This window comes from Pimephales promelas, chromosome 14, assembly GCF_988280905.1.
Source record: "Pimephales promelas chromosome 14, fPimPro1.hap1.1, whole genome shotgun sequence".
Taxonomy (NCBI): domain Eukaryota; kingdom Metazoa; phylum Chordata; class Actinopteri; order Cypriniformes; family Leuciscidae; genus Pimephales; species Pimephales promelas.
The window spans coordinates 16758415-16775216 of NC_142782.1; the positions used below are offsets into that span (position 1 = coordinate 16758415).

At 43.5% G+C, this 16802-nt stretch overlaps 1 protein-coding gene across 30 annotated transcripts in view; it reads right to left on the reverse strand.

Annotated features, from left to right (window-relative positions):
* The window catches only part of rimbp2b (RIMS binding protein 2b), a 175281-nt gene that overhangs the window by 48941 nt on the left and 109538 nt on the right, over nt 1-16802 (reverse strand). For 27 of the 30 annotated variants that reach the window (XR_005623988.2, XR_005623957.2, XR_016146490.1 and 24 more), the window contains 7 exons: nt 13258-13308; nt 12706-12726; nt 10234-10275; nt 9774-9984; nt 8309-8478; nt 6343-6422; nt 5570-5679 (listed from right to left, as the gene is read on the reverse strand). Coding sequence is in view for 27 of the 30 variants with exons in the window: in XM_089119509.1 (XP_088975635.1) it covers nt 5570-5679; nt 6343-6422; nt 8309-8478; nt 9774-9984; nt 10234-10275; nt 12706-12726; nt 13258-13308 (685 nt within the window). In the remaining 3 variants the exon portion in view is untranslated. The remainder of the gene's footprint in view (nt 1-5569; nt 5680-6342; nt 6423-8308; nt 8479-9773; nt 9985-10233; nt 10276-12705; nt 12727-13257; nt 13309-16802) is intronic. The other 3 variants (XM_089119506.1, XM_089119522.1, XM_089119508.1) reach the window with 2 other exon arrangements.

Below are 16802 nucleotides of genomic sequence, written 5' to 3' on the forward strand. Positions count from 1 at the left end.
GGCCCCCGCCTGCAGCCGGGCTGCACCTTTCCTGCCTGAGCTTCACAGCGAGCTCACGAAATCCTGGAATGCTCCTCTCTCGGCTCGTAATCGCTCTGATGTGTCCGCTTCGCTGCGCTCAGTGGACGGAGCCGCCGAGAAGGGTTATACTGCCATGCCGCCCGTCGAGGACTCGGTCGCCGCTCATCTCTGCCCGCCCTCTGCCAGATGGCGGTCTTCTCATACGCTTCCCTCTAAAGCGTGCAGAGCGACCTCTAACTTCCATGCCCGCGCCTATTCCGCCGCCGGTCAGGCCGCTTCAGCGCTGCATTCGATGTCTGTCCTCCAGGTGCTCCAGAGCGACATCTTGTGCGAAATGGCGAGCAGCGGGAGGCAACCGCCCGTCCTTTCGGACCTGAGAAGCGCTACGGATCTTTCCCTTCGCGCCACTAAAGCCGCCGCACAAGCTCTAGGGAGATGCATGGCCGCCCTCTGTGTCGCCGAGAGACACTTATGGCTCACGCTTACCGACATGGGAGAGTCAGAACGTGCCGCGTTCCTCAACGCGCCTATTTCTCCCACCGGGCTCTTCGGATCTGCCGTCACGGGCATCGTTGACCGCTTCTCCGAGGTACAAAAAGCGACTCAGGCCATGAACTTGTTCCTGCCCCGCCGCTCGAGCTCTTCGACGGGCCGCTCTCACGAGCCGCCTGCCAGAACCCCACAGCAGCGCCCGCCTCAGCAAGCTCAGCAGCCCCAGCGTAGACAGGGCGGCCGCCCTCGCTCTCGCTCAGACAGCCGCCGCAGACAGCCTCCTCCCCGGGGGCCTCGACCCAAGATCGCGCTGAAGCCCGATCAACAGAAGTCTGCCTAGCACAGCTGAGAAAAAGACGGTTTTCTCCCGCTGCGGCCGGACCACCGTCAAAGCTTCGCCCACTGTTAGTCCCCGTCTCACCGCTGACTACAGTAGTGTTTACCGCCACAAACAAGCCGGTTTCCCTGCCCGCTTGCGAGCGACTAAAAGCCGTTTTCACGGCTACCCAGAGAGTTCACAAAAAGAGCATAAAAGCCTCAAGTGTAAAAAATGTGCCCACAACCATGTGCTCACGTACACACACAAGCACTTTATGCCCAGGGTCTCTTGCAGAGCCCATTCTCACGGAGCGTGCACTATCCGCTCCAGTAGCAGAGAACATAAGCACGCCCACGAGCCCGTGCGCGTGTCCCCCCTCTGCCCGCTCTGTCTCACGGCCCATAAACTCCTCTCTGAGTGTAAGTCCCGTTGCCTTCCACATTATAAGCGTGCCCACACCCAGTGTCCAGCCCGCGATGTGCAGCAATCAGGGCGAAATCGCCATTCAACCACTAGCCGCATGCTACGAAGCGTGGGAAGCCATCCCCGGCATCTCCCCGTGGGTTTTAAGCATAATAAAGAATGGGTATCGATTACAGTTTCGTCGCCGCCCGCCACGCTCGCGCGTGCGGCTCGAATCCACTGTCAGCCCGGCTGCTATGAACACGCTTCGCTTAGAAATAGCCAAGCTTCTGCAGAAGGGCGCTATAGAGAGAGTCCCGCCATCTATGACCGAGTCGGGGTTTTACGGCCGTTATTTTCTGGTTCCCAAGAAAGACGGCGGCCTCAGGCCGATCTTAGATCTCAGGGCTTTGAACAAAGCGCTCATGAAGAGACCGTTCAAAATGCTCACAGTCAGGAAACTCCTCGCGCACGTCCGCCAGGGGGACTGGTTCATCTCTCTAGACCTGAAAGACGCCTATTTTCAGATCCAGATAAACCCTCATCACAGGCCATTCCTACGTTTCGCCTTCGAGGGCCAAGTTTACCAGTATGCCGTTCTCCCGTTCGGCCTATCCTTAGCACCCCGTACGTTCACGAAGTGCATGGATACAGCGCTCGCCCCCCTGCGAAGTCAGGGGCTGCGCATACTGAATTATCTGGACGACTGGCTGATTCTAGCAGATTCCCAGACGGAGCTGCTGTCGCACCGCACAGTTCTCCTCAACCATCTGGAAGCGCTGGGACTCTCTGTCAACTGGACAAAGAGCTCTCTTCAGCCCAGTCAAACTATTTCGTTCCTCGGAATAGATTTGAACTCTATCACGATGACGGCTCGCTTATCCACACAGCGCGCGCGCCGTGTTCAGCGCCTAGCCGCCTCGTTTCAGATGGGTACCCATACATCCCTGAAATCGCTTCAGAGGATGCTGGGTCATATGGCTTCAGCCTCCGCTGTGCTACAGCTGGGTCTTCTGCACATGCGCCCCCTTCAACTCTGGTTAAAGAGCCGCGTATCCCAAGACGAGTGGACGACGGGCCGCCAGATGATCAAGATTACTCAGACATGTATCACTGCACTGCAGCCATGGGCAGTAAGCGAGTGGTTTCAGAGGGGCGTTACCATGGGAACCTTCTCTCGCCGGAAAGTTATCTCGACAGACGCATCCAACTCGGGTTGGGGAGCGGTTTGCGAGGGCTCACCGGCCGCCGGCCAGTGGTCGAGCCACGAGAGTTCCTTACACATAAACTGTCTGGAAATGATCGCGGTCGAGAACGCGCTGCTGTGCTTCCTCCCGCGCATAAACGGTCACCACGTCCTGATTCGCTCCGACAATATGGCCGTGGTATCATACATCAACCGTCAGGGCGGCGTCAGATCCAAGAATCTCTTTCATCTGACACGCCGCATCCTATTGTGGTCCCAGAGTCACCTGCTATCGCTCAGAGCGACGCACGTGCCGGGCCATCTGAACGACGGTCCAGACAGGCTGTCCAGGAACCTGGTCTCCCCCGGAGAATGGTCCCTGCACACTCAAACAGTCCAAACACTGTGGCGCCTATTCGGCAGAGCGGAGATAGATCTTTTCGCGTCAGAAGAGAACGCTCACTGCCCAATATTCTTTTCAAAGAGCGAGGACACGCTAGCCCAGGATTGGCCCCGCCGCCCGCTCTATGCTTTTCCCCCGATTTCTCTGCTACCGCAGGTCATTCAGAGAATCAGGGACTCACGCCACTCGGTGCTCCTCATAGCCCCGCGCTGGGAGAATCAGATTTGGTTCCCGGAGCTAACGCGGCTGTCTCAGACAGCCCCGTGGCCCATTCCAATCAGAGCAGATCTCCTCACTCAAGCCCGCGGCTCGATCTGGCATCCCCATCCACAGCGCTGGGCGCTTCATGCATGGGTGACCAACGACTACGCGTCGAATTGCCAGAAGGGGTTTTGAACACGATCAAACACGCCAGAGCGGATTCTACCAGAAAGCTCTATGCTGCAAAATGGTATGTGTTCTCCAAATGGTGCACCGACAAGAATTTGGACCCACGGACGTGCGAGGTTTCGTCTTTGCTAGTGTTCCTTCAGGAGATGCTGGATAAGGGCAGGTCCCCATCCACTCTTAAGGTTTACGTGGCAGCCGTCGCGGCGTTCGTTGAACCCCGGCGCGCCCAGTCTCTGGGCAAAGACGAGCTAATCATCCGCTTCCTCAGGGGAGCCAGAAGGATGAACCCCCCTCGCCCCCCTACGGTGCCGGTCTGGGATCTTTCTATAGTTCTAGAAGCTCTGAAAGCCCCACCGTTTGAACCACTTGAGTCCGTGGAGCTAAAATACCTCTCGTTAAAAACCGTTCTTCTGACGGCTCTCGCCTCAGTAAAACGTGTGGGGGACATTCACGCGCTGTCTTCGAGCGCCGCGTGCCTAGAGTTTGGACCGAGTGACTCCATAGTCATTCTAAAGCCTAGACACGGTTATGTTCCAAAAGCGATTGGTACCCCTTTCAGGGCGCAAGTGATCTCTCTATCGGCGCTGCCTGCATCCGAAAGCGAACGTGACGCTGACCGCCTCTGCCCGGTTCGGGCTATCAGAGTGTACACTTCACGCGTTGCCGCGTTCAGACGCTCGGAGCAGCTGTTTGTGTCGTTCGGTGGCCGCACCAAGGGACTAGCCGCCTCGAAACAGACCCTATCCAGGTGGATAGTAGACGCGATTGCCTCTGCTTATGCCGCTAAAGACCTGCCTTGCCCTCTGGGCATCAGGGCTCATTCCACCAGAGGCATGGCCTCATCGTGGGCATGGTCCTGCGGGATTTCCATCCACGACATTTGTGTGGCTGCGGGATGGGCCTCCCCCTCCACTTTTGTCAGATTTTATAACTTGGAAGTTCCAGCCTTACAGGCTAAAATTCTGGCGGTCTAGTACTCACAGCCCTCCTATAGAAGCCGCACTATCGGGAGTTCCATCACAACCGGCTCACCCCTTGTGTCCCCCTATGTGCTTATGCATTAGCCTACACATCACGGCCCGCCTTCGCCGGCCGCCCTGGGCGTTTTTGCACTATATGATAACGGCCGCTATGCTGGCCGCCGTATTATCTTCATCCACTTATAGATTCCCCCGGTGTTTCCCCTGGGATGCTTAGTGGTTACTTAGCGCGCACGGCGTTGACCAGGTGTTCCCGTAGCGTAAGCTAGCTTACGCAATACGAGAAAACCTCTCGTAAGAGAACGAATCGGTTACCTAACGTAACCTCGGTTCTCTCTAGATGAGGGAACGAGTATTGCGTTCCCGGCCGTGCTTGCGCCACTAGCGTTTCGCTTCATGCTACAGAATCAACGAACGAGCTGGGAGAGCGACCTTTATACACTGTAGCCACGCCCCTTTTGGCGGGCTGTGACGCAGTAAGCGAGCGCCGTCCGCTCATTGGCCGCGGACTCAGCGCCGCTCTCCCATAGGTTCGTGCATTCTCTCTGAGCGAACCAATGAGCCGCTAGCTAGCCCGCTCATGGTCTGCCTCAGAAGAGACTGCGTTGACAATGATTACAAAATTATGGAATAATTTTTTGGCTTCAACTTCTCAGCAAAGATGAATCTTTCCCGTAGCGTAAGCTAGCTTACGCAATACTCGTTCCCTCATCTAGAGAGAACCGAGGTTACGTTAGGTAACCGATTCGTTCTGACTTGTCCAATTTTCAGCATCAATTTTGCATCTTGCATCAAAATCCTGTCTATTCATTCTATGAATTTAGTGTATAGTGTACCTAAAATAAAAATAGTTTTATATACAGGTTTGTGGCTCTTAATTTCTTTATAATAATTAACCACTAGTAAACTTACTAGTCCACTAGTAAACCACTAGTCCACTGTTCTTTTTTATAAACATATGATTTGTATTACATCTATATTCATTATAGTCGAATCAAGAATCAAATCAGAAATCGAAAATCAAATTGAGAATCGAAATCGAATTGAGAGCTTGAGAATCGAAATCGAATCGAAATTGAACATCTGAAACGATACCCAGCCATAATCGTTAGCCTATTTTTACAAAAAACAGCTTCTACAGGGCCATAACGTAAGATACAAAGTTAATAAAAAAAAGTTTCTTAAGAAATAAATAATGGACAAATAAAGTCTTTGGACGCCTCATATGTAAAGTTATTGGCTGTCAAAGTGATGGGAGTCAATGGAATTCTAACAGCAGGTGATAGTCTGCTGCAATGGCGGCTTCCAAACGAAGCTTCAGTTCCTGACTGATGGATTACCCCCTTGGTCTGAAGTAGTCCTGTATTATGACATACCTTCATAGAAGCCGTCCTCATCCATGGTCCCATAAACATACAGGTACTTCCCAGCCACCAGGGGGAGCTCTGCTTCAGGATGCTCATTGGGGCCATCATAAGGGTTATAACTGCAGAGGACACTCTGTATCAATTCATATTTTTTATATACATTTTTTATTAAACCCTATTTTGTAAGGTATATTCTTGATTAATTCAAACCTACAGGATAAATGTATATGTTTTGATGGTAAACTATTAGTGTAAAATGCTGATATAACTAAACAACTGGTAGGTTAATTTCCAGCTCTGTGGCAGCTACAGTACAAAACATTGCTTGGTTTGTTTGGGCATCCTGGCCAGCTTGATATAGTGGCGTTTGAAACATTATTTTTCATTATTTTTGTAAAAAAACATCTGGTGAGCTAGTGGAGCCAATGGGCAAGCTGGCTGAAAGGTTTAAAGCAAAAATGTGAAGCTCGTATTTTTGGTAAATCTTTTCTATGATTGTATGACAGCGTACTTTAAATGTTAATCTGCTGGTCTTTGGTAGATGAGTCAAATTTCTTGTATGTGGTAATTGGTTGAGTGCACAGATGTTGTTGATTCACTTAACTTGTACTTAACACAGACTTGATGCAGTCATTAATGCTATTCTACACCTAATCATTACAGCTAATGGCATGATATAACAAATCATTACAGCTAATGACACACTATAACCTATCATTACAGCAAACGTCCAATTGTAACGTATGGTAACATGTAACAACAGCTGTAGTGGATCCACTTACTTGTAACGGGCAACACACAGTCTCACTTTGCCTGTGTATCTAGACTTCGACCTGGGGGACGAACCGGGCTCTTTATCCATCTAAAAGAGAAAGGGGGCATTCAAAATTTCTTGCATATGGGCCCAGGGCATGACTTGCTACACCACTGAAACTCTTAGACCTCAAGATTGGATTTGAAAACCAAATCTAATTGTGTGCAGTGTGAACAAAGCCTAAGAATGTCAATGACAAATCAATGGGTTGTAAAGAGAATACATGGTTTTCACATTTTGATTTTTGATAATGTTTCAGGCAAAAACTGAAATCTGAATTAATTGAGAAGAAATTCTCGTGTGCAATCTGATAATGTGGGCGATTAAGCCAATATCACCAGCGGAGCACAGTCTGAGCAGACAGATTGGACTATTCACACCCACACACAATTTCTCTCTCACACACAGTCTGTCAGTGTACTGTAATTATTCTCATAATGGCCAAATCACTGTGGTACGACACACTACTAGAATCTACTTTTCTCTGTTGGGTTTTTATATGTTAGAATAGCATATATGTTAGAATTCTATTCTATTCTATTCTATTATTTGACTCTATACAAATGTTTTTTGTAGACAATTTCAGTGTTTTATACATGTTAACTTCATAATACATTTAAACCAAATATTAAATTATTTAAAAAAAAAAATTATGAAAATTCTCCATTGATTTGCATTGTTGCCTTTCAAAAGGAAGAGGTTCAATCATTGTAATATTTGCATACTGAATTGCTATTAGACTTCTTTCTTGCATTTTTTTGGATTTTTTTCCCATCTACTGTATAACTGCCTTTATTGGGTTCTAATTCTTGCATTTACTTTACACACAGAACAGAAGTCTAAAACCTATAAACTGAGAATCCAAATTTTCCATGATCTTTTGACAGTTAAGAGTTTGTTATAATGTAAAAAAAAATACCCTGTAAGTTTCAAAACTTCCTTGTTATTCCAAAAACTGCTTTTATTGAAACTAAGGCCAGAAAACGACAGAATCTAAAAAGTGGTGACTTATGACATCACAGAACAGCGAAAGACCAATGTGAATTAATCTGTAAATTCTGCCGCACTTTTACGATATGGATCTGCCAGCAACGCCCAAACATGTAAGTAATCATGTTTATTCTAATGTCTGATCTGACCAGTGATTTCTGATGTATAATTATTCAAGTTCAGACAGATTATCTCTCAAAATCGTTCAATACTGTTTATGCATCAGTGAATAAAGCCAGTCACTAAATGATCAACTTCACGAATAATCTCATTTAAACTGTGAATAAATTACATACAGAAAGCGATCAAAGAATGCTCTTTCCAATCGCCCAACCTGTCAATTACACAGCACAAGATTATCTGGACACTTGCCAAAATGTTATGTAATCAATGATGCTGTTACAATGTACAACAAAGCTCATTCAATATTTACATTGTTATTTGGTGAAAGCATTTGTGAAAGTGCAGAAATTGAGTTGCAATAATGAGATCTCTTCATTCACAGACTGCTCAGTGCTCATCACTGCAACCTTTCATGTGATGGGAATACATCTAACTTTTCACGATTCATTAATATCGATATCTATAATAGTAAAAACATAGTAAAAGATTTTGCGAGAGTTCCACTTGTAATACTAGTTATTTCATATGCATACATGTCAGCCAATCACAGCAGTGGGCATTTACACAGAAGTATTCAATCAGAGGCTAAAATCAGGCTTGAAAAAAAAATGCCTTTTATTTCTAGATTATCACAATTTTTTTATGTAAAGATCATCCTAACATTTTCCTAGGGGACCCTAGGAAACATTATAATCCGGTTCATGAGACTGTTTTGTGCTGGCTTTCGGTTTAAAAGATTAAACTAAAATAAAACTGTGAAGGGTGAACATTAAAGGTAAAACGAACTGACAATGATTGGTTGGTTTGTTTGAGATACTCACAGCAGTGGCGATGACGGGCCTCACCTCTGAGAGGAAGGCCCGTCGTGGGCTGGCGGGTGTGCTTCGTGACAGGAAGGTGGGTTTAACAGACAGGAGCTCTACCTTCTCCCCCTCAGTCATCTGCAGAGGCCGAATGAGCTCTGAGATCTTACTCATCGAATCCTCATTACCTTCACACACACACAAAAGTGACTGATTACTTCATTACTGTGTAAAGCCCCATCTCACCACATCATCACTGCTGTTGATCTTATCAGCCTCCAGATTTTTCAGCATTAGAAATTGTTTTATATGGTCTAATTGAAAAGGTAAGGGATAAAAGATGGCAAACTGAAGATAAACAAACATTAAGTAACTATAATCAATCAATCCCGTACATGAATGAATATACAAAAGGGATTTGGACAGAAACTATACACTACACTGTAAAAAAAATATTGTTAGTTTAACTTAAAAAATGATTTAAAAATTCAATTTTAAGTTGATTGAATTGGAAAAAGTGAGTTAATACAATGAAGGAGATTGATTTAATCATCAGAAACTCAAAATAATAAGCTGTCTGAACTAAATAAGTTATTTAAGTTGATTTGACAAAAGAAAAAAATGTTGTGATAACAAATCTTGAAAATATTCTTTTTTTTACATTGTACTGTTCAAAGGTTTGGGGTCGATACGATTTTTTTCATGTTTTTAAAAGAAGACTTATGATCACCAAGGTTGTATTAATTTGATCAAAAATACAGTAAAAACTACTGAAATATTCAGTTAAAAATAACTGTTTTCTATTTCAATATATTTTAAAAAGTAATTAATTCATGTGACGCAAAGCTGAATTTCAAGCACCATACTTCAGTCTTCAGTGTCACATGATTCGTCAGAAATCATTCTAACAGTGACAATTTTGTGATTTAAAAAACTCCCAGCATTTACTTAAAATAGAAATCTTTTGTAACATTATAAACGCCTTTCCATTTTGATCAATTTAATACATCATTGCTGAATAAAAGTATTAATTAAAAAAATATGTACTGTATTTAACAAAATGACAAAACTTAAAACCAAATGCCATTTATTTTAAACAAATAATTCAGCCTCAAAATGATAAAGAAAAACATTGTTATACTGATATACTGTATATAGATATATTGTTTACAATTAAGCCAAAAAGTGTGAGCCACTATCTGGTTGTCAAACAGTAAAATGACTAAATGAAGTTAGTTCTGAGAACATTATTTCTTTGCAGATGCGAATTGATTTTATAAAAATATTAAGAATATTCCAATTACTGTATGTTGAGGTCCTTGTAAATTATTTATCTACTATTTTGTAAATGAATTAGAATGAATGAAACGTAAAAATTCGAAAAGTAAAAATGTCAAATATGGATTTTCAGCACAAAACAAACCACACCACATTTCTTGCTACATTACCCTGTTAACTATTTGAGGAAGTGTCAACACAGTACCTTTCCCGGAAGGGGCAGAGAGGCCATTGAGGAGCTGGGAGAGGGTGAGGGGTTTGGTGGGTGAACTGGGAGAGTCGCTCCCTGTGAGCTGACTGCTGCTCAGGATGTCTAACTTCCCTGCCTGCAACCTGAACTTCTCCAACTCTTTTGACAGCAGGTTAAACTGCTCACTCTGTGTCCGACATTTTTCCTCCAGATCTCTCACTTTAGCCTGGAAATAAAAAGAGGGATGGAAAGAATAGGAAAAGAGAAAAGCTTGCGTTAAAAACCGCCCCGAGACTCATTTGGTCTGGTCTGTAATAAAAAGCAAGATTCTAGCAGCACAGTGACATTTACAATAGTTAACCACATTAACTAACCGAACAAAGCTAATGAATGGAGCCAACGAACTCTACCAGCTGTGGTAAGCAACCTACAATACTACAAGAATGGCCCACATCTAAAAGGAGGTTTTTCCTACCAAAAATCGCATTGTGTTCTTAGTGCGAAGGACACTTCTCAGCTTCAGACACCAACAGAATCAAACAAAGACAGGAGTCAATCTATGTTCAGCTGTTATTGTACAACAAATCTCTTTTTTGGTCATGAAGTTAGCAATGGGAAGGGTACCACACATGCCAAAATAACAGTAAAAGCTTTTTATGCCAGATGATTTGACGAAACTCACATGAATACTTGTACATCAACACTATTAACTGCATTTAGAGGTGTGAGTTTGCATTTTAATCAAGTCAACATGGAACTGTAACTTGTCTTGTGCAGTATGTTTATGCACAGGTACAAGTTCACATAAATCACTAAGCAGTGCTTTTTGGACAAGGAAATTAAAGGAGGGTGGTGGAAGGGAGACATGACACGTCCATCAGTCATGTTTATTGTTGCTGATCTGATCTGCAAACGCACATATCCATGAGGCGCTAACAGCATTCAGTACAAGGCAGCACACATGCATCCAACACAGGAAGAGCAGAAAAGATCAGGCAGTGAATGAGATATTTTAACCACTGAGAACAAACTTACTTCCATGAATATACCCTCAACTACAGAGGCTGCCCTCATCTTCATTTATCTCCTGTTAAGCATTTGTACTATCCAAAAAAAAAAAAAAAAAAATGCCTCTCAAGAGGAATGAGGGTACTGCTGGATGGTTTCAAACAATCTGGTTTAAAAAAAAATCTACAGTGGAAGACAATTTTTTACCCTTTGTTAAAGATGATAGAGTTTGTGATTAGTTAATTATTTAATTGGATTACAAGTATATGCCACTACCCAATTTACATACATTTTACAAATACATTTCAAAAAAGCAGTAATAAACTATAATCATAATTATTAGAAACACCATATACTGTTATTAATAATAACACACACAGTATTTATACACTCACCTATAGGATTATTAATTTCTCATTAATGCAATTATCTAATCAGCTAATCACATGGCAGTTGCTTCAATGCATTTAGGGGTGTGGTCCTGGTCAAAACAATCTCCTGAACTCCAAACTGAATATCAGAATGAGAAAGAAAGGTGATTCAAGCCTTTTTTAGCATGACATGGTTGTTGGAGCCAGACGGGCCGGTCTGAGTATTTCACAATCTGCTCAGTTACTGGGATTTTCACACACAACCATTTCTAAGGTTTACAAAGAATGGTGTGAAAAGGGAAAAACACCCAGTATGCGGCAGTCCTGTGGGCGAAAATGCCTTGTTGATGCTAGAGGTCAGAGAATGGGCCGACTGATTCAAGCTGATAGAAGAACAACTTTGACTGAAATAACCACTCGTTACAACCGAGGTATGCAGCAAAGCATTTATGAAGCCACAACACACACAACCTTGAGGCGGATGGGCTAAAACAGCAGAAGACCCCACTGGGTACCACTCATCTCCACTACAAATAGGAAAAAGAGGCTACAATTTGCAAGAGCTCACCAAAATTGGACAGTTGAAGACTGGAAAAATGTTGCCTGGTCTGATGAGTCTCGATTTCTGTTGAGACATTCAGATGGTCGAGTCAGAATTTGGCGTAAACAGAATGAGAACATGGATCCATCATGCCTTGTTACCACTGTGCAGGCTGGTGGTGGTGGTGTAATGGTGTCGGAGATGTTGGCACACCATTAGGCCCCTTAGTGCCAATTGGGCATTGTTTAAATGCCACGGCCTACCAGAGCATTATTTCTGACCATGTCCATCCCTTTATGGCCACCATGTTCCCATCCTCTGATGGATACTTAGGATAATGCACCATGTCACAAAGCTTGAATCATTTCAAATTGGTTTCTTGAACATGACAATGAGTTCAATGTACTAAAATGGCCCCCACAGTCACCAGATCTCAACCCAATAGAGCATCTTTGGGATGTGGTGAAACGGGAGCTTCGTGCCCTGGCCTGTGCATCCCATAAATCTCCATCAACTGCACGACGCTATCCTATCAATATGGGCCAACATTTCTAAAGAATGCTTTCAGGACCTTGTTGAATCAATGCCATGTAGAATTAAGGCAGTTCTGAAGGCGAAAGGGGGTCAAACACAGTATTAGGATGGTGTTCCTAATAATCCTTTAGGTGAGTGTATATATTTTTATATATATATGTGTATATTTTGTTTAAAAATGCAATAAAAAGCATTTACTTTGCATTCAAGACAAAAGCGTGCAAAACGTGACCTGTTTTTATAGCTTAAACATTTATAAAACACAAACAACTTTTGTCAGGTATGTATAAAACGACTATGAAGTTTGATGGGTTCTCCTAAAACGGTTCAATATTTTGATCTATGGCGATATAGATCAAAGACATTGATAAAATGTTTACAGATCGATCTGGATATAGCAGTAATTGACAGGACAGCTAAATGAGGTGACAGTAGCTACCCCAATGAGTCACACGGGGAGGGAGAACTTGGAGGAAAAGTAACTCGAAAATACCTGCATGCTGTCCAAGTGATTCTGTATATGCAACAAACAAAAACAAAAAAAGACCAGTAACATAGTGACAAGAGATGTAAGAAACCAAAGAAATCACAGTTACACACACAAGCATTTGATCAGTTTCAGAAGTCACAAAAACCCAATATGAGCACTTCACCCCTCCCCCCAATTACCCATAATTGCCAATTAATGGCAGCAATGAATGAAACGAACAAGGCAGGATATGGTAAATAAATCATAAAATGTACATCATAGAGATGTACATTAGTTTAAAACATTAAATAATAAAACTAATCAGGAAGGATATGCACACAAGAACTTTATTAGTTAATTTAATACATTTGTCTGAATAACTCAAATAAAAAAGGTATTAGCTAAGATGTGATTTATATGCTCGTAATATTTTTGGCTAATATGAGAAAATACATGATGACGCATGTGGAATGTGGTGTACTTTAAAGGTCAGCCAAGATACGATTTAAATTTCATGCTTATATGCACACTCACATACACATGCACTAACATTCATGAGCAGACATCGTTACTCACCTCTAACAGATGGACAGCACCTTCATGTTCCTTCTTAGCCTCAACCTGAGCCTATAAACAACACAAAAGTAATATATAACACCATTAATACCAAATCAGTCACTGACATGCTCCTTATAAAAGTCATGGCCAGAATTATTTCTATATGTTCCCACATCTCTCTGTATTGGCAGATCAGCCCATCTTTTGCAAGCTGCTCCAAATCTCACATTTGCATTTTCAAAGGTATTTAGATCTGAATTTATTGCTCACCAGTTCAGGACAGTCCAGTTTTGTCATTTTAATGATTCCTACGTGTTTTTTAAAGTGTTTAAGCATTGTTTTTGACATATAACACAAACAGGCTAAATATCTGAATATTACATATTTTTTGTAGTGTAGCTTCCATGATTCAACCATAACGTGGGAAAGCATGATTTTCAAATCTGATATCATACACTCACCGGCCACTTTATTAGGTACACCTGTCCAACTGCTCATTAACACTTAATTTCTAAGCAGCCAATCACATGGCGGCAACTCAGTGCATTTAGGCATGTAGACATGGTCAAGACAATCTCCTGCAGTTCAAACCGAGCATCAGTATGGGGAAGAAAGGTGATTTGAGTGACTTTGAACGTGGCATGATTGTTGGTGCCAGAAGGGCTGGTCTGAGTATTTCAGAAACTGCTAATCTACTGGGATTTTCACGCACAACCATCTCTAGGGTTTACAGAGAATGGTCCGAAAAAGAAAAAAACATCCAGTGAGCGGCAGTTCTGTGGGCGGAAATGCCTTGTTGATGCCAGAGGTCAGAGGAGAATGGCCAGACTGGTTCGAGCTGATAGAAGGACAACAGTGACTCAAATAACCACCCGTTACAACCAAGGTGGGCAGAAGAGCATCTCTGAACGCACAGTACGTCAAACTTTGAGGCAGATGGGCTACAGCAGCAGAAGACCACACCGGGTGCCACTCCTTTCAGCTAAGAACAGGAAACTGAGGCTACAATTTGCACAAGCTCATCGAAATTGGACAATAGAAGATTGGAAGAACGTTGCCTGGTCTGATGAGTCTCGATTTCTGCTGCGACATTCGGATGGTAGGGTCAGAATTTGGCGTCTACAACATGAAAGCATGGATCCATCCTGCCTTGTATCAACGGTTCAGGCTGGTGGTGGTGGTGTCATGGTGTGGGGAATATTTTCTTGGCAATCTTTGGGCCCCTTGGTACCAATTGAGCATCGTTGCAATGCCACAGCCTACCTGAGTATTGTTGCTGACCATGTCCATCCCTTTATGACCACAATGTACCCAACTTCTGATGGCTACTTTCAGCAGGATAATGCGCCATGTCATAAAGCTGGAATCATCTCAGACTGGTTTTTTGAACATGACAATGAGTTCGCTGTACTCAAATGGCCTCCACAGTCACCAGATCTCAATCCAATAGAGCATCTTTGGGATGTGGTGGAACGGGAGATTCGCATCATGGATGTGCAGCCGACAAATCTGCGGCAACTGTGTGATGCCATCATGTCAATATGGACCAAACTCCCTGAGGAATGCTTCCAGCACCTTGTTGAATCTATGCCACGAAGAATTGAGGCAGTTCTGAAGGCAAAAGGGTCCAACCCGTTACTAGCATGGGGTACCTAATAAAGTGGCCGGTGAGTGTATATTGTAACTTTCAGCAGCTGTGCAAAACAGCCTTTAGTTCCACATGAATAAAGAAAAATCTGTTTTCAGAAAAATGTATGGAGATAAACCTTTAGAACAACAGAACTGTGTGAGTAAGTGTGTGTGTCATTTCCTCTTTGTTTATTCTCCTCTGTAATCATGGTGCTCCATTTAATAAAGACAGACAATAACTCAAACGTTTCAGCAGGTGACAATGTTCTCACACTCTGGAGAAAATGTCAGATTTGATCACCTCCTCTGCCGTTTCATTAGAGAGTAATTTACTCGGTGAAAGAGCAGCACTTTTCTCTTCATTCAAAAGAGAAATAAGTAGAATATATCAGCAAGTACCTGAAACTGTCGAAACACCTTTTCATTAAAAATCTTTCTTCATTAGGAACACTTTGACAGCTGGATTTTTAATATTGGATTTTTTTTCAACTTCGGGCAATTTTGTGTCATGGGGGTTGATTTTTAATTAAACTTCTTTCTTTTTATTATATGAAAGTCACATTACAATTCATATGTCAGAAACTTTTTTACGACCCTTAATCATTAATCTTTTCAAAATATCTTATATGTAAAGATTTGAATTGCCCTAGCTAGTTTCTATCTTGAATTGTGAAAATCCATTATAAAAAAGAAGCAATTCCAATAGGGTCCTCACACCATCAGTGCTAGGGCCCTAAATGTGGTACACATTTCTAAATAATAAAATCTAAACAAAGAGCATAAATAACCCATTTAAATCGTATATATAAAACGTCTCAGGTTACCTACGTGTATGTAACCCTGGTTCCCTGAGAGGGAACGAGACGCTGCATTGAGACGCGGTGGGAACGCCCTGTGTTACTGTGTCGTGAATCACGCGTAAAATCAGTCCAATGGAAAGACAGGATGTCATAGGTATCGTCATAGACCAGAAAACTATAAAGCACCCCTGAAATCAGACCGCGACAGCTTCTGAAAGTCCTCAGTCGAGAGACCGGATTCTATGAGCCGGGCCCCCTCAGAGGCCAGGCCCACAGTTTCCACAACTCTGGATGAGGGTGAAATATTTGGGACAGTAGGTCCCTCCTGACCGGAATCTCCAGGAGAGAGCCGTCTAGAAGGGACACTAGGTCCGAGAACCAAACTCGAGTCGGCCAGTAAAGGAATCGCACACCAGACGAGAAGCGCAGCGCCACGTCTAGGACAACTCCAGGTATCGCAAGCCGGACACACACATTCTAATCTCGCGAGCTCAATTTTGAATCAACTCCTGGTAGAAGAGCTGCACGATATGAGAGTTTTAACTTGATTTATTATTACTATTTTTTTAATGTTGATTAAATAATAGCTGATGTTTGAACGTTAATCAAGTTAAGGTGTCTATCACGTTAAGTCTGTTATTTTGTTGTAACGTTATCCGTTGTCTAGGCACGTCGCCGGTGTGTGTACATTCATTGAGAATAATGTGTTCGCATTTTAAAGACATGGCGCTGCACGGCGTAGCGCTGCGCTTCTCGTCGAGTGTGCGACCCCCTTAAGGGCCTACTAGTAGCAGATGAGTCCCTTCCTGGCAAACCCTCTACAGAACCCCCGAAAACATGGATATCGGGGGGAAAGGGTACAGGTGCAGCCTCGGCAACACCTGCACCATCGCATCCAGTCTGAGAGGAGCTGGGTGCGTAATGGAGAACCACATGGGACAATGGGTTGAAGCTAAAGGTCCACCAAGTCTCAACGCAGCTCGAGATCCCTTGAAAGGAAACTTTTGGTTGTGTTGGGACAAATTGTTTATCCCCCCAAACAAGCTATAATGTTGACAAATGATCCAAAATGTTTGAAAATATTATTTAACTGTATTTATTTGACACACATAATACTATGAAATCCAGCTTCCA